We start from the raw sequence: 24,626 nt of genomic DNA, 5'->3' as shown, positions 1-24,626 counted from the left end.
TCAAAGTTCTGTAAAATCCTTGATATAAACAATCCATAGGATGACATGCACTGCCTTCTGCTTTCAGGATTTACAGTCACGTATTTGCTAGTAGAATTCTTCAGTCACTCCTATACCATTCTCTATAATCTCAGCATTTATTGGGGTGGAAATAGAAAAGGGAACAAGTCACTTATCAGAAGGGATTACAGAGTGAACTTCAGGTCACATTCTTGAAGGTGGAAAGTCTACATACTAAAGAAGTTTGTTAGCATGATGTAAATCTACTGGTTAAAAAAATAAATCATTAGAACTACATAAATTAACATGAAAACAAAATATATGTATCTGTAGGAGCATGGAAAAACAGCTTTAAGAAAAATTATTTTACTAACACTACCACCTCAAAACAGATAAATTGCAAGTCATTTTTTATTAGTTATTTCATTTCATTTCTGGGAAGGAAGAGCTATAATTCTGTAAAACTTGCTAAGAAGGCTCCTATTTTGAAAGATAATCAGCTAGCACTTGCATACATAACATTACCAGCAGGTATGGGTTTTTTTTAATCACCTTTTCAAAGCAAGGAGCCAAACTCAAGTTCCTACAAAAAGCCACCAGGTATCATCTCACATTTCAAGAGAAATGAGATCTTTGAGCTAACACAACATGCAATACTTTAAATGCATTCATGATTTACTACAAGCAGCATTATTTTTGGCAGTGTAGCTGCATGACAGCTTTATGTGCCAAGCTGGGAAGAGAATCACTGCCTACTTGCTCTCCCAGTGCAATTCCAGGCTGCATTTGAAATGTACCCAGCTTGCAAAAATTAAAGCGAGAGACTTGGAAAACGTTCTGCAACAACAACTAAGATGGAAGCTTCATTCTAATCAACACAGGAGCTTGTCTCCTAGCCCAGAACATGAGAACTGCTTTGATAAGGAGCACAGTGTTCTTTTCCAGCTGCTGTTATCTTTACACTTTCCTGTGGAAGATATACTTGCTAACACATTGGTATAGATAGCTGGAAGCAGACTTCTCAGCTTTGCATTAAATGCAACATCCCATAGGGAAAAATAAAGAACAGTTCATAGAATTGTAATGCAAAAAAAAATTTAATTTTTCAAAAAATGTTCATGATACGGAAGGTCACAATACAAAGTTCTTAAACACAATACAACACTGAAACAAGTTGAAAAGCCTTTTTTTGATTGGAAGTGGTTAATACAAAGACTAGATGCCAACAACGCTCATTGTACAAAGTTTATGACAGTGGATTCATTTATTGATTCCCTAAAAATGCCCTCATTTAGAAGAAATACTGAATATTAAGGTCATGACTGAAATGAATTCAAGAAATTCATAGTTACATTTGTCTCCACGCTCGATTCTAAGCACTAGAATCGGGGTTTATGGTACAAAATGGATAATAAAGGCACACTGTGGTTTGAAAGCAAGGCTAGAGATTCTAACCTTTAAACTTTCTGGCTTTTATCTGGGTGTTTTATAAACACTCAAACATGCAGTAAAGAAAATCCAACCCTCTTGAGGGGGTGGAGACTGAAAAAATATTACTCTGCAAAAAATGTAACCCATTTAACCTATAAAACAGTATTTATATTCTTATGCACTTCATAGTGTTTCCTCAAATCCTTTGAGATGACACATTTTAGAAATGAATTACCTTTCTCCGAGTTATTTCTGTTATTTCACTCTGACAGAACTAGTATAAAATGCACATTTAAGATCATGGTTCACCTCCATCAGTTTCACTGATTATGCAAAAGGACACACTGCCAAAATGTTGAAGTTACTGGCCAAGACAGTTACTTGCTTATTTAACTTTTTCAACACAGCTTTCCAATTTCGAAAAAAGCTTTAAAGAAAATGCTTGCTTAATCTTTTAAAAATTACTAGACTGCAAGTCTTGTGTGTCAAATTCTGCCATGAAGTGTTCTTCAATGTTAAGTTAAAGTCCTGACGTACCTATTGCAAATTATTAACAAAACTCTTACCACAAGGGTCCAAATCAATGTCCTCTGATTTAATCACACCTACCAAAACTAGATCTGTTTGTGAACCATGTCAATTCCTATGGAACTATTTTACTAAATACTCAAAAATTAGTTGAAAGTAGAGTTCGGAAGAGCTATACGTGGACACTACAAAAGACTGTTCCAGCAGCACTGGTCTGCACCTAAACACAACTAATCAGTTTACGCTAAACATTTATAGAACTACATAAAAAGTAATAGTTTTATCACATTTTGGTTCCCTGAGAAAAGTGCTCCAACTACAAAGGTCTTTGGAATGCCATCAGTACAGTGGTTAAACCTGCACCTCTTGCACTGCTGCTGCAGAGATTTCCTACTTCCATGTTGATCAGATGGTTTTGGCGTTTTCATTCAAAATAAACCTTAATCTCCACAAAAGCGGAACTAGAATGGGAGCAAGAGATGACTAAAAGTAGTATAGTATAAAACTGGTTTATCTGTGATGATTTGTTATTACAAATAATGAACGCATAGTTAGCACACTCAAACACAAAGTCATTAAGAGCACATCTTACCTCATCTATTTAATACATAATTGAGATTGGCTTTGAAAACTTTAATATAATATTAAAAGTTTTCAAATAAGTTTTTGGAAAGCATGCTCTTTCCATGTTTTTAGTGAACATGATAAACATCATGAGAGTTAAGACTTCAAATACAATAAAACAGCGCACAGCAGAAGAATGAAGTCAGGAACCATTTTATTTCCATCCAGTTTTGCAAGTATTAAGGATGGCATAAGAACTAATCCACCACTATAATTTATGAAGTCATTACATCCCTAGACGAGGCAAAGCTTGTAATGCTTCCTGTTTTTCCCTCCCAAGTTCTTATAAGCTGTGTGATTATTTTGTTTAACCATGTCTTTCTATCCCTACCTAATACAAACCTCCTTCATCCTTTCCCCAGCCACCAAAATACAGTAACCGGGTGTGGAGAAGCAGCACTGAGGCAGTCAATAATGAGAAGTTATAAAAATGTTAAACAGCGACATAACTACACTAACACCTAGGATGCTCACAACATATAGACGACAACTTTGTAACTATAGCGCATTCCATTTGCCACCATTATCTATGAAGATCAGTACTTTAAGATTCGTTGCCTAGTACATGCACACAACAGTTACTCCAGATTCTTCTGATCTCTCCTAATTTCTAGGCAATAATTCATTTTGTATTTGCTTTTTAAAAAGACAAAATACTGAAACTGATTTCAGGTATTACTGTCCAACTTGTTTTCATAGCAAGATTCAAATGGCATCTTCCACAATTATAGAATGCTCAGTATTTGTCAACAGCTTTAAATATTAAGGTACGTTGAAAAATTACTTTCAGTATACCCCATGCAATTGAACTGCTCAAATAGTTTAAACTCTTAATTTAACATATTCTAAGTTAGTGAAGCATTCATATCTAGAAACTAATTCCAGACAGTTCTTAAACCTCATATGGCAGGAGATGAAACTGTTTAAAATTATCACTATTAACAAAAAAATTCCCATAGGAAAAAAAGTATATACACTCACTATAGCCAGGCAATCAACTCCTCCATTTCAATATTATCATAAACATCTAATTGAATTACTTCAACCAGTGAAACTTAACCAACAATTTATATTTCAGATTTTTCAAATGTATGATTACCCATCAAAACTGCATTTTTTGTTCAAATCGAAATATTTCTTTTCCAGTACAATCAATTCAGTTCAACACATTTAAATTTAAGACTGATTTGTAAGCTGTTATCCCTCCTTCATTTCTCTTCACCTATACAGATCTTTAAAGAGATATTAAGCAAAAGGCTTGTAGAATGCAATGATGCAGAGTTTGATTTTAAACTTAGCACTTATCTGAACATGTCTGCAAACGCTCTCTTACACGAGACGGAAGTGTTTTTAACAACCTTTCTTCTACAATTAGACTATTCCGCTTTAAGAACTGACATTCTTCCAGTTCAGCAGGAAGTGATTCAAGATAGTTTCCAATGAGCTCTAACTGAACAAGATTCAGTAGCTGACCCACACAAGGGGACAAATTCATCAGACTGTTATTTCCCAGAAGAAGAAATTGCAGCTTTTTGCACTGAAATAATCCATCAGGCAGCATTTCGATCTAGAAAGAGGAAAGAAAAGAACAAAAATACTGTACATTAGTTGTTAGCCTACATGCAGGTGCATGTTTTGACATTTCCTGGTTTTATTTTAGGGTAAAAACCCCCTTAGTTTATGGAAGGATAAGGAAAGGGAAGATTGTAATGCTTCTATCATTATGCGATGAAGTGCTTGAGAACACTACAATGGTTTTATATACATGTTTTGTTATGAAGATGCTTGGCTACTGGCAGAAGACAAGACACAAGCATGGCAAGGGGAGCATATACATGCGCTAATGCACAGAAGTGCGTACAAATTTGTGCACAAGCATGTGGCAAGGGAGATAAATAGGCTAATATCTCCTAAGAATCACTTAATGTAGAACACACACAGATTTCGGAGAGACATTAGCTGCTCCTGTGTTATGAAATCTGTAACAAGCAGTTATCTGTGCAGTATAGTAACTGAGTTTCTGTTCACACTGACATATAACATCCAAAATCAACCTCACCAGTGAAAACAATTATAAAAGCTCAGATGGTATATGTCACAAACACAGACTCCACACTAAGCCAGACAGTTTAGCACTGCTGATGAGGTTACCAGCTGTAACTATTTCCCTCCACCCAGGTAGACAGCTGAGAGGCTCATCAACTAGCTGTTGATTCACTACAGCTTTCAGTTAGACATTTTGAGGTAAAAATGTAACAGTGACACTACATAGGCTAGACAGCAGCAAGGAAAGGGAAGATACATTTCTGCAGCCATCCTAACCTATACTGTCTCTGGATCAGAGCCCTTAAGCTGCTACAGACCAGGACAGTACTCAGTATTACGCAAGCTTTGATGACACCGAAGTTTTAGTAATTAAACAAGCACCACCCCTTTTTTCACCTTTACTGGGTTTACTTTAATCACGAACACCACAAAAGCATTTTGAACTAGAGGCTGTTCCAGAAGAAGTGGTAGGTTAAGTCAATACTTGATTATTTAAGTAGTAATTCAAAGTTTTACTTACATGGTTTTTTGTCAAAGCCAAGTACTGCAGATTGGTCAGATAACCGATTTCTTCAGGGATGGAGGTTAGCTTATTATAGCTAAGATCCAAATAGTGTAATTTTTTACAAAGAAATAGCTGCAATGGAACATTTTTAATATTATTATAATTTAGATACAATTGTTCCAGGTTTGATAATGCACCAATCTGCACTGGGACATATGAAATACTGTTGTGCCACAATTTTAAACAAGAAAGGTTCTTAAGATGTTGAAAACTAATTATTTCTTCCACTGTTCTGAGATTATTTTCTTTTAAGTCAATTTCATGCAAATTGTTTAAAGTAAAAATAGAATGAGGAATGCGCTCTAAATCACAACAGATTAATTCCAAGGTTCTCAGGTTTACTAGCTTCTTCAGGTTATTTAGTACTATCAGTTTATTTCCCTCATTGTTGATAGACAAGTGTTGTAAGGAAGGCAAAAGATCTGTAACCACTTGAGGTATACGAGAAAGGTTGTTTTTTAAGTGAATTGATCTCAGATTTTTTAGCCCCTGAAAGCTTTCGTTGTATATGGAGCTGTGATGATCTAGCATGAAATATCCTGTTAAGCACAATTCTTGTAGGTTTTTTAGATGAAAGACCCAAAATGGAATTCTTCCCATCTCACTAGATTTCAGGCGCAATGTTTTGAGATTTTCTTCTAAAAAGCTGACTGCTGGATAATCCATAGTTAGTGATGAATGATAAACATTGAGTTCTTTGAGATTGACTAGCTGAGTCACAGCTGAAGGAAGTTTGGCTTCAGGAATAAGTTCCAGGCTTAGGACTTCTATTTCTGTCAGTTCAAATACACTGTCTGGAAGACCATTTAACATAAAAAGGTGAAGTTCAATCTTGTCTTGGGAATTTCTTACTAGTTTATTTTTCAGTTTTTCCACTGACCATTCATTGTTAAGATTTATCTGTTTCAGTTTGTTTTCACTCAAATCAGACAGGAATATTGAGAATCGCTGGGAATAAAGAGGATCATACTGATCTGCCAAGTGGAGAATAAATGCAAAGTCATTCTTTACATCAGGTATATCACTGTAATTACTTTTCTCTCTCAACTTCTCAAAAGAGTATTGCTTAAGTGAACTTCTTAACATCCACCACAAACTGTAAGTACAAGTTAAGCCATAGAAGATCACTAAAACAACATAAAATGAAGCCAAAACTTTAAAAATTTCTGCTAGCGAATACACACACTGGTACCTTTTGTAGCCTGTAAAGGCTTGAACATTAACTACACAATCAATTTCAAGTGTAATAAATGATAAATAGTAGGGAACATAAATTATTATTATTACAAATACAATGACTTTCACTATAATCTGTTTCATATACACTGTATATATGACATCCTTCTCTTCAACATGTACTCTGAATTTCTTCACTTTTTCAAATATAGCTTTAGCTTGTTCCCCTTCTTTTTTGTCAAGAACACTTGAGGAATTTTCTCTTCCAGTTGTTTCCAAACCAGGTTGAGAATATGGCAGGGACTGTCTGCTGGCCCCTATGTCTACTGAACTTCCAGGTGATGAAATCACTGCTTTTGATTTGGCTATTGGCAACTTCCTCACAGACTGCTCAGCAACTGTTTCTGAGAGGGCACGCGTTGTCCATGGAGAATCAAAACACTTCTGAAGAATGGCTACAAAATGCTCAAGCCTGGAACTTGTGCTGGGATAGTAAAGCCAGAAATTACTGCAAGCTGCAAAAATAAAGGTATGCAGAAGCACTAGGTATGGAAAAAATTTGGCAAACCAGTGTAGCTGTCTCTCATAACATACTGCATCAATATAGGAATACTGTTGCCGATGGAGATCATTCTGGATTTTAAGCGGGATGATTATCTGTGCTGTAGAGCTAGCCGACATGTTAAGGTTGGCTTTCACTAAATCCCAAGGCACGGCACAATGATTGTCAAATTCTAGCTTGCAAGGAAGACAACACAATACTCTGGTTTGAGTAAGCTGGAGGGCCCCAGCAAGCACGGCAACTAGCAGCATTATCATGGTGAGGTAATACCAGAAGACATCCCACCATGGTTTTAAGATGTGGTAGGATGACTGGGCATCTGCTAAGTATTTGAGTTCTGTTAGCGTGATCATGACTTTCACCTGTGAGAGAACAGCAGCTGGTAGAAGAAAAAAGAAAAACATCCTTAGAGAATTGTTAAAAGACAATTTATCTCACCATTAAACACTTGAAGCTTATTACTGTTTTCAGTTTTAAATATGTGCAACATTTGGCCTAGCATCCAAACCATAGCAAAAGGATCCAAGACCTCCTGGGACCTAACCTTAGCTGTCATGTTATTAAATTGTTTTAAGAAAAGTTGCTTGGAATGCAAAAATTTAAATGAAGAGTGAAACTAGCATCAGAGATTAGGAGAAAGGGTATTTTGACCAAACATTTCGGTACTATTCTAGTAGAAGCAACAAGCAGGTATAAGTTAAAGAAGCATCTGATATATTACTAGCAGTCCTTCACCACTGTCTTAAACTTCCATAGCAGAAGTGATTTCTCATTTATGAAGAATTCAAACAAAAGAGCGATATATTAAAATGATGGCTCTTGTAATTCAGAATTTTCTACTAGATTAAATCATTCCACCCAATTAAAGAATGCACAAAAAAAAAAATCTCAAGAACAGTTTTGCATTACATATTCTTGCATAATTCCCCATCTTCTCCTATCAAGAGAATTAAGCACACTGACAGAATGAAAGTGAAGCTAAGAGAACTTGTTATTGTCCAATATTGTCATATATATATAAAACCAGCATAATTAACCCCCAGCAGCATAGGTTTGATTCATACTTACTTTACCAATTAAAGAGAAGTAAATACACAGTACTGCTCAGTCAGGAGGTCTACATCTTTTAAAATTCCTTGGACATGCCATCTTTACATTTGTCTTCATTCTGGATGGAGAGAATATTAAATATACTGTATTTTTAATGGCTTCACCTAAACAAAGAGCACACATTTCAGCTCTCTTTAGAACTGCTGCCTTATATCAGACATCAAAATCCATTAAGCTCTGCATTGCTACAGCTACATGAAATGGAAGATAACATACTCAGACATGATCATATAGAATGTGAAGTCAAAGTTTTGCAGAGTCACATCAATGCAAAAACCAGAAAACCACTTACAGCTAGCCCTATTTCAACTGGGAAGTAATTTTTTTTTTTTTTTCCAAATAACTGTGTGAAAACAAATATGCAATATGCAATACTTCAAGTAGTAGAATTCAGTCATCATTTTGATATACCAAGGTTTGGCAGAAAGGCACGTTTTTCAAAAACAGCAGCTCATATTTTACATCCTGAAACAAATTAATAAACTATCCAGTGCCGATAGCAATACCACAGATGCTACCAGCTTTAGAGAAAATTTACTATAAATTTTGTTAGGCAGTACAGATATGAAGCAATGGGGATGTTCTGTATTTTTCTTAATCATAGAATCATTTAGGCTGGAAAAGACCTTTAAGATAGAGTTCAACCCTTAACCTAGCACTGCCAAGTCCACCACATCTACACATCTTTTAAACAGCTCCAGGGATGGTGACTCCACCACTTCCCTGAGCAGCCTGTTCCAATGCTTGACAACACCCTCAGTGAAGAAATTTTTCCTAATATCCAATCTAAACCTCCCCTGGCACAATGTCTTTCCTGTAGTGAGGCGCCCAAAACTGAACACAGTATTCGAGGTGCAGCCTCACCAGTGCCAAGTACAGTAGAACAATCACTTCCCTAGTCTTGCCAGCCACAGTATTTCTGATACAAGCCAACATGCTACTGGCCTTCTTGGCCACCTGGGCTCACTGCTGACTTATTCATAATATATTGGTATGGACATTTCAATTTCAAGCAGAGCTGACAAGCTGTTATAAAAAGACAAACAACAGCTGAACTAAGGCAGAATCTAATTCTCAATCCACATTCACATATGAATGGAGAAGAATGGCTGAAAATAATTTAACCCTTCTTGATTGACAAGGCTACTTTTAATAGAACATAGAAACTTACCAGGCCTGCTCAAGGGAAAGCAGCTGAAGGAGACACGATGGTTACAGTACACTCCTGAAGAGAAAAATAAATAGTTTTCAGATCATTAAATATTTGGAATCTAATAATCGAGTATTTGAACAGCTACTCATTACTCCTTCTACAGCAGTATTTTAAAAGATCCAACATTCAATGAGCAAAAGATCTAATTAGAATAATTTAAGATGCCCCTCCAAATTATATACTTGGCCACCATCTGAAAGATGCTTTTCCTAAAATAATGGCCCATGTCACTGTCCGCTTTCCAAGCACTAAAAGTCATTTAAGCTCAGCAATTTTTGTATTTACATAAAGTTACTAGTCCTGCAGCTGAGATGCTCTAACCATAGGTAAGAGTAATTTCTTCAATCACTCCAGCTCAACTTGTAAAATATACACCTGTAAATACCTTTTAAATTAGTTATATTGCTATAATTCTTCATGTTTGACTATAAATTTGTAGGTGTAAAAAAAGAAAAAGTACTAAACCCATCCCAGCTAAGGCTTTAATTCTGCAAAGAATATCTGGATCACATCTCAACTCAAGCTAAACATGCTTGATTTGAATGTAGACAGAAAAATCAAAAGTATTTTTTTCGTTTCCAGGCTAGAATTAAAACCAGTCAGTAGTTCTCACTTAAACTCTGTTACAAAAATGAAAGACTTGGGACCACTATTAAAGTTGTAAAGAACACACTAAGAGATAAACACATGGAGTGATTCAGAGTAAATGTATAAATAGCATATTTTTAACAAAGGAAAACATTTGAAAAGTCAAAGCGATCACTGAACTGGTGGAGAGTTTAAAATAGCATGAAGGGTCTAATTCGCACGAGGATGGGAACAACAATTTTCCTGACAAACACGTAAACCTTGTCAGGGACTTGGGCAGATACTAACATTTTAAGAAGATGTTTTATATAACAATGTTTATTACAGAAAGTTACAAGTAACAGTTTAATAATGCACATACATACTGTGCACTTTTACAAAGAGCACCACTCACCTGGCAACAGACATATTTTGGGAAATAAACAAGGCTCTTGTTGAATATAAGGGACAGAATTCAGAGTACAATAAAACAGTTAGCACTGTTAGATACAGTATTTTCTCTAAAAGTTATGTAAAGAAAATCAGAAAATGGAACTTAAGTCAATTCTATTAAAAACATATTGGTATACTTGAGAATATGCATAGCCCAATACACCTTCTTCAAGCAGTGTCATAATACTCAAACAAAAAGTGGTTTGTTTTTATACAGATTGACATCTCAAAGTGAGACTGACCCACATAATTTTGTAAGGTCTGTTTCTATAAAATGCTTTCTTTGTCACCTCCCTGCCTTGAACTGGCAAGTTGTTAGTCCTTATCACATATCCCAGAAAAAAGGCTACATTCTTGCTGTGGTTTTAGAGCCCATTCTAGCAGAAAGCAAGTGTCAACATTAAATATTTAAATACTTTAACTCTGGTCTTGTTAATTACTACTTTTTGAAACCTTCCAATAAAGCATGCATATTCATTACAATTCTATGTATATGAAATAAAACTTCCTATCAGAGAAGTACACAGTATATATGTGTAATATAAATTTGAATTATTAATGATAATTTGCTAAAGACAGTTTTCTTTTAAATCCTATCTATATGCCAAGAGTGACTAATCAAATGGAATAATGCTGAACTGTAATGGGTTTGATGAATCTCATCTCCAACAGCTTTCAACCCATATCAAAGCCATAAAAGCTTTTCAAAGTGACCTAATTCAATTTGCAATCTTTCTTAGAAGATGAGAGACAGAAGTTTAGCCCCAGGATAAGTGATGACTTCAGGAGAGTTACCCCAGACCAGTATTGGGATACTGGCCAGAAAAAGTAAAAATGATCACTAATATCTAGACAAGTTTTAGTTACTTCAAGACTTAGAAGTCTGATAACAGAAACATATCCAGAATATAAAAGGTTAACTTTTGAAAAATGTTATCTATAAGCACCAGCCATCCCTCCTCGCTCTCCCCTGCTGCCAAAAGGTTACTTAACATTGCATTACTCTGTCATCTGGTCAATGCTTACATAATTTTAGGCACATTTAGTTAGGGACAGCTCTGCAGCAAGGTAAGTGCCTTGCTTGTAGTTCATTATCCTTTGGGGATACAATGATGAACTACTACAAAAAAATGAATACTGGAAGAAGGCTTTGTTTTATTTTTAAGGATACACTGTTTTTCTTGATTAAGTATTCAACTGATGTTTCTGACACACTAAGTTAATGAAAATAGATTTATACAACTAAAGCATATCTTGACAGGTATTCCAGTGGCCCCTCCATCTTGCCTTTTTCCCCTCTCCCCCTCAAACACAGCCATCAAGGAGCCAACCTCCTTAGACTCGCGCTGTTATTACAACAGCATGATGTGCTTCTCAGCTGAGATAAGATGCTGACATTCTAAGTAAATTTATCTGTTTTATCAATTTTCTATCAAAAGTGATTCCCAAACTACAGTACCAACTTAGCTTATAGATAGTTTCAGTGTATCACTTTCTTTCGAAGTTTTGGATGGAAAATTGAGTTAAATATAAACATTAATAGGCAATTTTGAGACTCTCCTATGAAATTGCTAGTACCCACTTATGGTCTCACATGCATAGCCGAAACCTCCACTTGCAAAGAAACCCTCATGAAAATTCCCAAAAGAAAAAAGTAAACTTTACCCACACACATACTCATCACCCAACACACATCTTCCTGGCTAAAGCTCCCACTTCTATTGGCATGCTACCATTTCTTTTTTTCAAGTGTTCCCTAAACAACAAAAAGCCATGTACTGCAAGAGTTCTGGGGCAGATCTGACTTCATAAAGAATGATGCTGTCATACATACTCTTAGCAGATGCATTCAGATGACCGCCTCTCTCTTTAAGCTTGCTATTGACAAGTAACAGACTACTCAATTCAAGTACTACATTTGATATATGGTCTTTCAGAATCTGTACTTTGACCATTTTGTGCACATGGAGATTGAGTTGTAGGATCTGTCTGATGGGGACTGTATTTTTGGATCTTTATTCCACAGAATGCAGAACATATAAACAAGATTAGAGAAAGCTTCTTTCCAGTTCCTTCTGAAGAAGGTCACAGGTGATAATTAAACATGTATAAGTGATTATCCTTTTGTATTTAAAATAAACCTGAAGACATTTCCACACGCTACAAAAATCAGCATATTCCTCAAGCACAGGATATTCAAAACTACACTAATATTACTACCAGTTTTCCATATCAACCTTTCAGACAAAGACCATAATAACTACCATCTCAAACATCAGTGCCTGGATTAACTAGAGGCCTTACCTTTCTTAAACACTCCCGATCTCAAGACAGTAGCACTGAACATAAGATGTGGAACAGCGATAGCAAAGTCTTATGCTGTTTAAGAGTCCTTGCTCTCTGGAGAAGGCTGCTTACATAAGACTGTGTAGCCCAATAATTTATTGGGGAAAAAAATAACCTGTATTTTTACTTTAGAATTTAATGTTAGTCTGCACTTGCATTTTTACTTTACATGGGTTACTCTGCTATTGCTTTGGAGTTAATTACATAGCACAAACTGGTAAAAATTCTTGCAAAATTAAGCAACTACTGCCATACCTTCAGCAAGCTGAGAAAAATCGAGTAAAACATAGCAAGAGTATTTTAAACAATTTCCTCAACTATCCAAATTCTTCAGCATTCCTAGGTTCAACACAAAAGGCCTTAGAGTAGGAGAGAAAAAAAATCTTAAAGGCAGACTCACCTGAACTCAGAATACTCATCTTTATTCTATTACTTCCTTTCCCTGGCACACTTAATGCAAGAGAAATACGGACTAATCTAAATTGAAAATAAGCTTTACTCCAATTTGATTTGCTTTACAAACACAAGATTTACTCTTGAAATCTGACTGTGCAGGATTCAGTATTTTACATTATGCATTTCCAATCTATGCCTTCAGCACTCCAGGAAAGACCATTGTCTTCCTTGAGCCATATTAAGTTAGCTGCTCATTAAATGCCATCATATGCAAGTATTAAGCCTTTTCTCTATTCAGGGAAGGCTAGTAAAGAATTAAACTCTGGTAGTAAAATATGTTACTGGTCTAACACTCACTAAGGAGATGGATCATCTTCAAACATTCTAGTTGCACAGGTAGTTAAAATTACGTACCTGTGAGCCACACGATAAACAATCACATCAGCAATGTCTGCCCAAGTGCATGAAGTCACTTCAGCCTAATTCTCAATAATGGATGGGAGGGAGAAATCAAGCCAACTATTTTGAGGGTTAAACTCTGTAATGAAGTTGTGTTACAAGACATGTATTAAAAAGGTATGTTAAATGTGCTTTTTATTTCATACTAGTCTAGCCTGGAGAGAAATTTTAAATACAAATGGCAATTTCTCCAGCCCTCTGCTCAAAATAAGTTCAAGGTGCTAAGGACTGTGTTCTAGATAAAATAGGTTACAACCCATGCTCCTAGAAAGGCCTGTACCAGCAAGATAAATATTCAGTTTAAACCCAAGTTTAAGACTAAATAGACAGTAAGTGAGATAACCAGAACACACACAAAACACACTGCAAAACAAAATTAAGAAAAACTGATAAGTAGGTACAAACCTAGATTTCTGAACAAGTATGTTTCAGAGTTAAAACAGGCAAGCAACCTAATGGCAAAAAAACCCCAAAGTAAAACAAAAGGTAGACCAGCTTTGTTTTGCACATAATTGCATCAATGGGACTGATCTCTGAAAGCAAGCTGTCTACATTCTGAGCAAATACACTTCATTCATAGTCATGGTGCTTTCTGAGATCCTTACCAAATCAAGCAGAATCTAGACTGAATCAAATCTTAACATTTCTAGTAAGCAATAGTTGGTATAGCTTTAGTGTCCCAGCACTGTTTTCAAATTCAAATATGCTTTTTCATTTTAGATATAAATTAGGTTAGATCGAGTGATGATAGAAGTATGACAGAGGAAGGACTTTAAATACACAGACAAATATCATAGTGCTGTGGTCTGCTCTTTCCTTGAAGACACATTAAGGTAAACCTGCATCCAAGCTGTAGTAGCTTTGCCAGACCATGGATTTATTTTCAGCTTGTGTTCTCACTCCTCTAATTCTTTTTATCTACAAATATATTAACTTAAACTTAAGAGATATATTAGCACCTTAAATACTGATTACAATAAATATCAAAACAAGCACCTGTTTAGAAGACAGTGCTTTGTATTCGTTATACAAAGAATACAAAGAGTAAATTCACTTCGAGACATATTTTGTTTCATCCTAATATATAACTAAGAATTTAACTTATTTATTTTCTCACTTGAAACTAGCACTCTTTCTAGAAAGCAGATTTTTAAATTTACTTCATGAATTTATATTTCTTCAAACAGTTGTACATTTCACATATTCCACTTTAAAAAGTAAATTATAAATAGAAGAAGACTGCCAAAACTCCACACTGGTATTATGCACTAAAAGTTAGTTCTGCTACCACAAGTCTGCTAAGCAATTCCTAAAGAAACATAGCAAAACCTATTAACAGATAAAAAAATTGGAAAGAGTTCTATAAGGCTCTTAAAAAGAAGAGTATAAAAAACTGTAGTACTGACTGGAAGACCATGGTGCACTGAGGTGTTCATGATCCACTCTGGCTAGTTAACAGGCCCAGGCTTGTGCTGTGCAGATCCCTTGGCCACAGGATAAATTTAGCCAGCTCATAACAGAGGAGTCCACAGGCAGCTCCCACTTGGTATCAAGGATTACACCACCTGCATATCTTTGTCTTTATCAAGAAGTACAGCAACAAGTTTTCCTGTGAACACTTTTCCTAACAGGAGGAGCGATGCACAGAGTTGTTTTCTTGTAAGAAAATTCTGTAATAGCTTAAATAATCAAAATGAGGTTAAACCTTTTCTACAGGCATGGTCTGCACAGTATGCTGCCCAAGGATTGAAGGCTCATTTGATGCTGCACCACTTGTTTTCCCAGCTTCTAAATGGACATAAGAGTATCTATACTATTCTCTTTTTTTATAGTGTCAAATGCAATAGAAAGCATTTTAAATTATACTGTACAGAGTCTGAGTACCTTTCTTACTGAGATCTTCATGGAGCAGCACCTCCTGTTGCAAAACAGAAACCATACAGATTGTCTTTCAGAAGGTCACTTCTGAAATTCTCATGAAGTAAAAACAGGGGCCCCAAAAAGCTGAAATGAAGAACAAGTCCCAAATATCTGTTACATGGCACCATACAGTCTGATCATTTCTCATTCATTTTCAACACAAAAAGGTTAGTATTTAAAGTGAAGCACTATCTTCTGTCATCTTCCTCCCCCCCCCCCCCCCCCCCTTTTTTTTTTTCCCTGTAATGCTTTGGAAAACCAAAATCTCAGCAGTGAATAAAAAGTAAGAGAGTAAATAAAAGTAGAGATACTTCTAAAGTATCTATAAACTTCTAAAAGCCCAAAGATTTTTATTTTTAAGTTGGTGTTACATAACCCATAATGAAGCACACAATTTAATGCCACAGAAAGTCAGTTCACGTTAAGCCTCAAACAAGGACACAGAAGTACACAAGCAGAATCAGCATCCAAACACTGTAAGAGACTTTCTTTAAAAATAAATTTGAAGCCAAGCACGTTCAAAGCATGTACCAGTTATCTTGTAGACAAACCTACCTACTTTATGTTAATGGACTTGAGAAATAGGATTGTGAGAGCACTGTGCTTAACCATCAACATCACCCCAGAGTGGCTTATGCTATCACAGACCCAAACATACAATCATGAACTTCATATATATTTAAAGAAACGAACAAGTCCAGTTACAAATCCATTAGTTTTTTCCTTTCAAAAAATCTGGCACTCAAGTTATAGAAGTAAAAATTAAACAAAGCTTGCCAGACCAAGTAGGTCCATTGCTTTAATAAAGTAAACGGTTTTCTAAACAAGCCAAGTGTAAGAGATTTAATCTAGGTTACAAAAAAAAAACCCAAACAACTTCGAGTGACTCCATACTATATTAGCAAAGACAGAGCTAGTAATTTCACAAAAATTACAGGCAATTCAGAGAAAATGCTGATATATTTCAGGCCACAGGCCTATTGAACAAAGAAAATGTAGACTAGATAAAAATAAGATTTAACACACAGACTACAGCAACAGGAACATGTAAAAAAAAATGTTCAAAGTGCAAACAACAGGCTTTTTGCTCTAACTTTTGAGTTATTTATTGGAAGAAACTAAGAGGGAAAACTACCTGGACTAATCCTTTGTAGGAGGACTGTGCCACCATTGATGTAGCCCTAAGAGCAGCAAAAACTGTCCTCCACTAACAGCCAAGAAAATACTTGTAGAAGACAGGGGCACCATCCCTGAACAAACCTAATCTGGATGCCTAAAGAGCATTATCATCCCATTTAGAAAAAGCCAACAAAACCAGAATCAGAACTGTGATATTAACAATGCTCAGAGGAATGGTGACTTTTAAAAAAGTAGACTAAAGGAAACGGTCTTTCAAGCATAAGAAGACTGAGAATATACTGAGGGTGGAGAGGAGGTGATAGAACAGCATGGGAGATGAGTGCCTTCTCAGGACAGAAGTACATAGTCCATCTGTGCTCAGCTAATGCTTAATTCAAACCAGTGTGGGAGGAGACCACTCTCGCCAGAGAGGACTTCAGGCATACCATGCTGACAAACATTCCAGTCCAAAGGTGTCATGGAAGTTATCAGGGAAGTGGCACATATTACACTCTTAAATGACACCTAAAAGAACAGGCATACTTTGCTGTTCCCCCATTCGGGTTTTAAAATCAGTACAGCAACACTGAGGACAGAAATAGTATACCTATACTACAAACAGTCCTTACTTCCAAGTTCCAAAGAAATTTTAGAGCAAGTTTGGAGCATTTAGTATGAAAAGTCTCCCTGGTTCTTCACCTATTCTCTTGTAAGCATGGCATATTATACCAAAAGCAGTCTCAAAAGGTCTAGGCTGCGATTCATATCTGTGGTATGCTGTACCTTTTATAGCTCTCCCAGAAACCATCTTACACAACAGTAAATCAAGTCCTTCATCCCAGTACTAACATAGCTAACAGACTCAGACACCTTTCAACTGCATGAAATTAGATTTTCAAGCTCACTTAATGCCCCTCTATTCTCATAACCACATTCTTGGGCCTTTCTCATGCTAAGAAATATGAATACATAACCGTAATACAATGGTATCAGCAGTATCCCTCCAGCATTCTAAAGGAAGCCTCAATGGTATCTGTTTAATTCTGCATACCAAGATAAGTACTACAATAGAAAATTAATTTTTATCCATTTAGTTTCCAGAAGTCAGACAGATACTCACAGTGTCCATTCATTGTGCTGGTATGCTCAGGACATCAGAAAGCAAAGCAGAGAAAGATAACACTGGAGAATATACACAACTTAAATACTACAAGGTTTTTCTACTAGCAGGCTCTTTAATTGCAGTATAGTTTATCTTCTGTCTTCAAAGAGCAGTAAAAGTACAAGACAGCCAGCAGTGTAAAACAGTTATGATTATTTAACAAAAGACCCTCTTTCATTGGGAAAAGGAAGAAAATTGCTCATACATGCTCTTCCGTTTTCCGTGTCCTTTTCAATAAAGTCTTAAATGGCCAGAGACCCTTGAAATAGCCAAGAAAACCCCTGTAAACAAGTCTGAGATAGGAAAACATTCTCAGAAGGACGAGCCTTTGAGTATGTTCACATATTAATTAATTTCTCTAGTACCACCAGGAGTACTGCTGTCATAGCAGAACAAAGGGGACTACAAATCCTACTTAAGTCAGATAAGCATTTGGGTCAGTTTTATAGTCCACAGGATATCATGCTGCTATAACTTGGCTATCAACATTATTCATTATATGGTAACATAATATCATATGCACTGATGTATTAACTAAAGCATGTTCATATTCTGATTTGATTCTTTGAGACAAAGGTCCTATAAGGAACTCAATAGCACTGCATTTAGACAAAGATGGAAGGGGCCAACATTCTTCATACTATAAGTCCTGCTAGTTTTGCAGAGAGCAGAGTACTGAAATCCAATGGGTTTAGATATTCAGAACATCCATTCTACATTATTTTCCTAGCTCAAACACTGCTTGCCAATACAATAACCATACCCAACCCAGTTAATAGGGATGTTTACCATATCAGATGAATACCTCTATGCAAGTAATTTTATTTCTCTCTACCTCAAATTCCTCAACTGTAGAATCATGGTCATATTTCTCCTTCATAAAGCATTTAAATCAGGACTGTTATACAGTAATAACACTTAACTTCTTACAAGATAATCATAGAGGCTAATCTAAATGGTACTACAGGTTCTGTTAGGTTCCAAGAGCCAGAAGCACACGTTATTTATGTTCCCAATAGTGGTCAGACCATTATCACCTTTGCCTAATCTCAGAAATATGAATTTGTATCTATACCCCTTATTCTAGCTTGAATTGGTTTGATGTTTCTAAAATATGAACTATCTAGTACAATAGGTTAAAATTCCAACATTCAGCCTAAGAAGGAAAATGATGTTTTTTCAGTATTTATAGACTGCCAAGACCAAACTGTTTTATCAGGGTACCAGATGCTAGGAATCAACAAAAACATCAAGCAAGATCACAAATCAAAAATATATATCAAATATATTCTGTCTCTGCAAGGTATTTATTACCATGCACCAGTATAGCTTCAAGATCTAAGAACAGTCAAAAATAGTGTTTTGGTTTTAAGTTTTGCTGATGCTGCCTAAGTTTAATGGAGAGCTTTCCAGAAAGGAATATTACTACTTCCACAGACAATAATTTAACGCATCTAGGAATATATAATTATCAGGGCAGTAATACAGAAACATCTGATTTTACTCTATTAGTTCTAACATTGAAAAGCTGATTTAGATTTTCAGCAACAGCTCATCTCTTCTCAGAAGCAGCAGCTTTTCACCTTGTTTAACAGGAAAGACAGTTACTCTTGAAACCCAGCCTGACATGTTGAAGCACTTGATTCTAGATGTTCAGTCTAAACATCCAAAATAAAATAATGAGAATAGATCAGTTTCCAGTCTGATTCAAACTCAGGCACTCTTTTCATATGCATTCTCCTGAAACCCATCTTGTCATCTTTTTAAAGAATCACCCCACCCCAAAGCAAAAACAGAAAAACATGCAAAACTCTGCAGTCAAATACAAACTCACCTGGAATGGAATAAGTTTTACTAATCCTCTGACAGCGGCCATGCTGTCTGCACAGTCTTCTCAATATCTTAAGTATCTTCCTGTTCATATTACTCTACATTACATATTTATTAACTGGACAAAGCAATGAGCTGCATCATCTTTTAATAATATGAAAGGACTGAAGGATGAATTTTGCATTGCGTACACTGTGTAATAGCATATGTACAAATTACATACCAATGCCTAAACACAACTCTACAGTTTGAGAGCTGCACATAGGCATGGGATCACGAGAGCTGAAAGTGGTATTATGCTTATCAGAAGCATCTCCTAGAACAATGCTAAGTTTCAGAACCATATACAAGTGATCAGACTTGAATACTACAGTAAACCTACAGTAATCCCACTTTGTTTCCTGAACAAACACAGTTAGCTTAGCACTTATGTTCATCTTTTATACTTCCATCAAACCCAGGTATGCTGTGCAAGAGCCTTCTATGGCATAAAATTTCCTTTTTGAGCAGGCTGGTTGAGGAGGTCTAACAGGCACGTTTTTTCAGATAGCAGTACTACAAGAAAAACACTTTTTGGTATGAAGCCAAGCTTGATAACTTCAAAAACAAGAGTCAAGGTTTTATCTTCACCTGAATCAATTAAGAACTTTGAAGTAAAAAACTTCTATCCCCATATTTGTAAGAAACTGAATAATAGTTTGAAGCAAAGCAGACACTACTTTAAGCAACTCAAGTTCAGTAAAGCGCTTGATTATTGACATATCCCGTCTCACTTCAATTAAGCAATGTTTTGGTGCTTTCCTGACTTTGAGTCAGTGTCATTGCAAAGTTAGTATTTAAACAATGTTAATGTTTAATAAAAACACTTACTTAAAACACAATTTTTCTGCACTGCAAAGGAACTGGCAAAGTAATAATAATTTTCACACTTCCACTGGCATGGGTTAGAAGTAATAGTGTATCTTGTTAATGATTAAAACATAGCTTAGAAACAGACAGTTTTTAGTCAAAATTTCCAAATGCCCTCCCTCTTCAAATATTTTGGATTACACAACAAATTCATATCAAGATTTTGGTTCCATTCCAATGGAAAAATTAGTTTAAATACTTTAGCATTAGAGTCTAAGTTTGCAGTTCTTAAATTCCAGACCTTTACATTTGTATGCAGATAAACTTTAGCTACCAGAAAATATCGGAATAAATATTTGACAGCCTGAACTACTCATAGAATACCAATATTTTCGCCTGACAACTAAGGCAATACTGTCTGGGAAATCAGGGGTTACATTTCCAGGGATTTTAAGTAAGAGCTTTAAAAATCAGTGTTACTTTAATTATGCCTAAGTAAACTACATGACCTTAGTTTTGTAGCTCCTACCACAAAACTGAAACTTTGTTACCATATGAAACTAAAACCACAGTTTAAAATAGTAACTCCTAAAGAACCAAAGTGTTGATGACAATATCTTAAGTCCACTAACAATTAGCAGAAACAAAACCTAGATTGTTTTACTATCATATTGATGGGTATCACTGGATCCCTTATTGGTATTTTTAATCCCTTCAGTTCCTACAATCAACTAAATTTTCAATTTCAGTATAAGAAATTGCATTTCAGTTTACAGTATCAGAACATATTGAGAAGGTGAGCACTCCTGATGGAAATGCACTCACATAATTTAACTCAAGGTGTGCGAAGACATGATTCTGAAACAGAACAGTAGCAATGAAAATTGAATTGAAGATATTTCATTATGAGTTTTCTCCACAATTCCCTTTGAAGGCCCTAGAATCCTCTCAAGTGTACATAAATGAGGGTGTGATAGGACTATACTCCAAGCCACATTCGCAACAGCTTTTGAGAGCTGCATCATCTGCCTTTTTTCCAATGTACCAGAAAATATAGCCTTTTCATATCAGTAAGTTTAAAACAAATAACTAGAGAAACTATTTCCAAGTATTATAAAACCTTACTTCCATATTGAATTACAATTTGATTTCAACTAGCTAGAAATTAATTCCAGAATTAGTTTGTAGCACACTAACTCATGGGGAAAAGTTACTTAAGTGTAACTACAACAAACTGAAGCCCACTTACCAAGTCTGGTAAAACTCTAATTCAAACGTGTACACAAGATATTAATACAAATCAGTGGTTAGTTATTAATAAGACCACATGACTCATAACAAGCTTTCTGACATTAATGAGGCTGACTGCCCACATGGTAGTGGTAGGGTTAATAAAATGCAGGCCACAGCCTCTCAGTTACATTTACCAGCTACCACAAAGCACAGTTACAAGTCTGATGTGTGGCTCTGAACTCACTCCATACAGGATACAAGCATGTATGAGACAAGGCATACCACAGCTTGTCACCAGTTAAGAATAATAAAGCATACTATTTATTAGTTAATTATTAGCAAATTACTAACAGATATATGTTGCTAAACTAACATATAATCTATACCACTTAAACATTAAAATGAGAGCATCTTTAAAGATTAGATTAATTCCACCTTACGTTCCTCACTCTTCTACATTGTTACCCATGGTATCTGAACTAAATATCTTCATAACCACAGCATGGACTTCTACCTTATCTTTAAAAAGAGTGACTGCAAGAGCAACTGGCAGTATAACATTATTTGTAAGACAACAGCTGAGCAGCTGTTACAAGGATGCCTACAGAAAGGATAAAATACAGCCCACAGGCCAGTGCACAGAATACAGACAGCTGTGTGAAACATTTAGATAGGCAACATAGAGACCAGCATAAACCACACCTTATCCCCTTAGTCACATAAAATACCCATTTCTAATCCTAGCTGAGCAAAGCTTTATGGCTTTAACAGTAGGTATTGTAAGCAGAAATAGTATTACTAGTGCCACAGTCTCTTTTGCTACCTGTAGCATGTCAGGCACAGTAGAAGCTAAAGGAACACAAGATTTTTCTCTTCACAAATCCATTATAAAAATACTTCTCTGGCAGTGACATCCTGCTCTACAGTTCAAAGTTCACTTTACAATACTGGAATACTGGTGGATGTTTCTTTAGCATTGCTGGTCCCTCTCTAAAATTTACTCAACATGCTTTCATAATTTCAAAGAGCAGCTCTACTGGTATCTTGCAAGAAACAAAAGGCAATTTTAATATTTTTCTTCCCATGAGAATCCTATTTGCCTGGAAAAGGGAAAAAAGATAGCCAGACCAGCAACTCTTCTCTCAGGAGTGCAAGGGAACAGGCATATTAATACTGCAAATTTATAAAAGTTTCATGAAACCTACTGAAGTTGAAACTCAGTTACATTACACTAATGCAAAATTCAGTAGAATGTAGAAATATATGCTAATATAGACTGTGATAAACATTTTGTTATCTAGCTGCCAGAATATGTTTTAAACATGGGAAAACCCTTATGAAAACTCGTGCCCTATCCTAACTATTGGTTCTCTAGTATAATCATTTTCCTCATTTTGCTCTCATTTTGTGTCCCTTGTCCTGCTCAGCACCACAGACACTGAAGAAAAGAAGTACTTAGGATAACTCTTCTATTCCCCACACAGGCAGCCGAGTTACACAGGGTAAACCACGCACAATATATTTAGACAATACATAACAAATTCTATGAGTGACATACTATAAGATTTCATTACATAAGCCTTGTGGGCTCCCCTCTCCCCCCTTGAAGGTTTAAGAACTCAAACAAGGTAGATCAATAAGCCCTGATCTGTTGCCCTCTGCTAGGGAGATACATAAGGAAAAACGTGGAGACACCAGGAAATAATTGATGCTTTACCTTACTATTTTAGCAAACAGACAAGGAAAGCTGGGAGTCTGCAGAACTTAGATACTCAAAACTGCAAGGGGCCACATAACTCCTATCTTATTCTAGCATTACCTTAAAGGTATTGTTTTAAAAGACCACACTAGGTGCCAACTCAAACACAGTTTACCTGATCAGCATAATTAATTATAACCTTTATATAAAATTAAGCTTTAGGGAAGTCCACTTTAATCTCTCCTACAGAACTGGTTAATTGCAAAATTCACCACAGACAAATTCTTAGTTGAAGCAGGAAGCTGCCTAAATTTCAGCCACAGGACGCAGCAGCACAAAGTAGCCCTTATGTCACTCAAACAACTCAGCTAGCGCACAAGTGGAAGCTACCGTGCAAGAAGCCCCTTGCCGCAAGATCACTGTCTTGCTGGGGATGGGAAACGCATTTGTCAAGACAGAGAAAAAGAAAAGAACAACAAAGAAGAGGACGCTTCTCGTTCCCCACGCGGTACTGTCAGGCCTCAGCGCCGAGTTCAAGTCCCTTTGGGAGGAGCGGGGACTTGGCACCCGCCGGCCGTTTGCCCGAGGGCAGGTGCCGCCGCCACACCTGGGGCCGAGGGGTGGCAGCTGCCGCCCGGCCGCGCCGAGCCCGGGGGAGAGGAAGGAAGCCCCAGGCGACCTGTGGCGCCCCGGGTCACTTAAGGACACGCGTAAATGCCGGTTACGCAAATCAGAAAACGGTTTTGCTCCGAGCCCCACCCGCACTGGAGCGGGGCAGTCGCCAGGCCCCGGGGCAGGCACCGACTCGCTCCGGCACCCCGCGCCCGGTCCCTCCTCCCGCCGGGCCGGCGAGCGGCCCCGCCAAGGGAAGGGGTGGCCGCCGCGCAGGCTCACCGGGCCCCCCGGCAGGCGGGCGGGCGGGCAGTGCCGGGCGCCCCACGGGCCGGCAGCCGCCTCCGCTCCGGCGGGCGGAGGGGACACACCGGCCCCTCAGGGAGGCGGGAGAAGCGGGGGCGGCCTCCCGGCGGCGGAGAGGACCAGCGGCGCGCTGCCCTCGGGAAAGACCCGCTCCGTTCTGCCCCCACCGGCTCCGCCGCTGCCTTCCGCCCGCCCGCCCCTCCAGCCCTCCCTCCCTCCCGTGCCGGGGGAGCGGGGCACCTGTCAGCGGCGGCCACCCCGCGCTTACCTGGCCGCTCCGCCCGGTGCCACCTCCCCTCCCGCCCGGCCCAGCCTGGCGTGACCGGCCGGCCCGCGCGCCACGGCGTGGCGTACCGCCCGCGCGCCCCGTCCGCGCGGCAGCCGGCAGCGCAGCGTTAGGCACCGGCTCCAACCGGCACT

The 24,626-nt window shown here is 37.4% G+C and overlaps 1 protein-coding gene across 2 annotated transcripts; it reads right to left on the bottom strand.

The window, feature by feature from the left end:
* Positions 1-1,099: 1,099 nt before the first annotated feature.
* On the bottom strand, positions 1,100-24,626 carry LRRC8B (leucine rich repeat containing 8 VRAC subunit B). Of its 2 annotated transcripts, XM_074906535.1 has the most exons (6): positions 24,475-24,626; positions 15,361-15,480; positions 9,214-9,267; positions 8,001-8,100; positions 5,150-7,311; positions 1,100-4,150 (listed from the first exon to the last, which is right to left on the bottom strand). In XM_074906535.1, exons 5-6 carry the CDS (start codon positions 7,283-7,285, stop codon positions 3,878-3,880), a joined length of 2,409 nt encoding a protein of 802 aa, XP_074762636.1. In that variant the 5' UTR covers positions 7,286-7,311; positions 8,001-8,100; positions 9,214-9,267; positions 15,361-15,480; positions 24,475-24,626; the 3' UTR covers positions 1,100-3,877. The 2 variants fall into 2 exon arrangements, with proteins under 2 accessions (XP_074762636.1, XP_074762637.1); XM_074906536.1 differs by lacking the exon at positions 15,361-15,480.

Source organism: Athene noctua, chromosome 5, assembly GCF_965140245.1.
Source record: "Athene noctua chromosome 5, bAthNoc1.hap1.1, whole genome shotgun sequence".
NCBI lineage: Eukaryota > Metazoa > Chordata > Aves > Strigiformes > Strigidae > Athene > Athene noctua.
The sequence above is the reverse complement of the archived record's forward strand: the minus strand, read 5'-3'. Positions and strand labels throughout refer to the sequence as shown.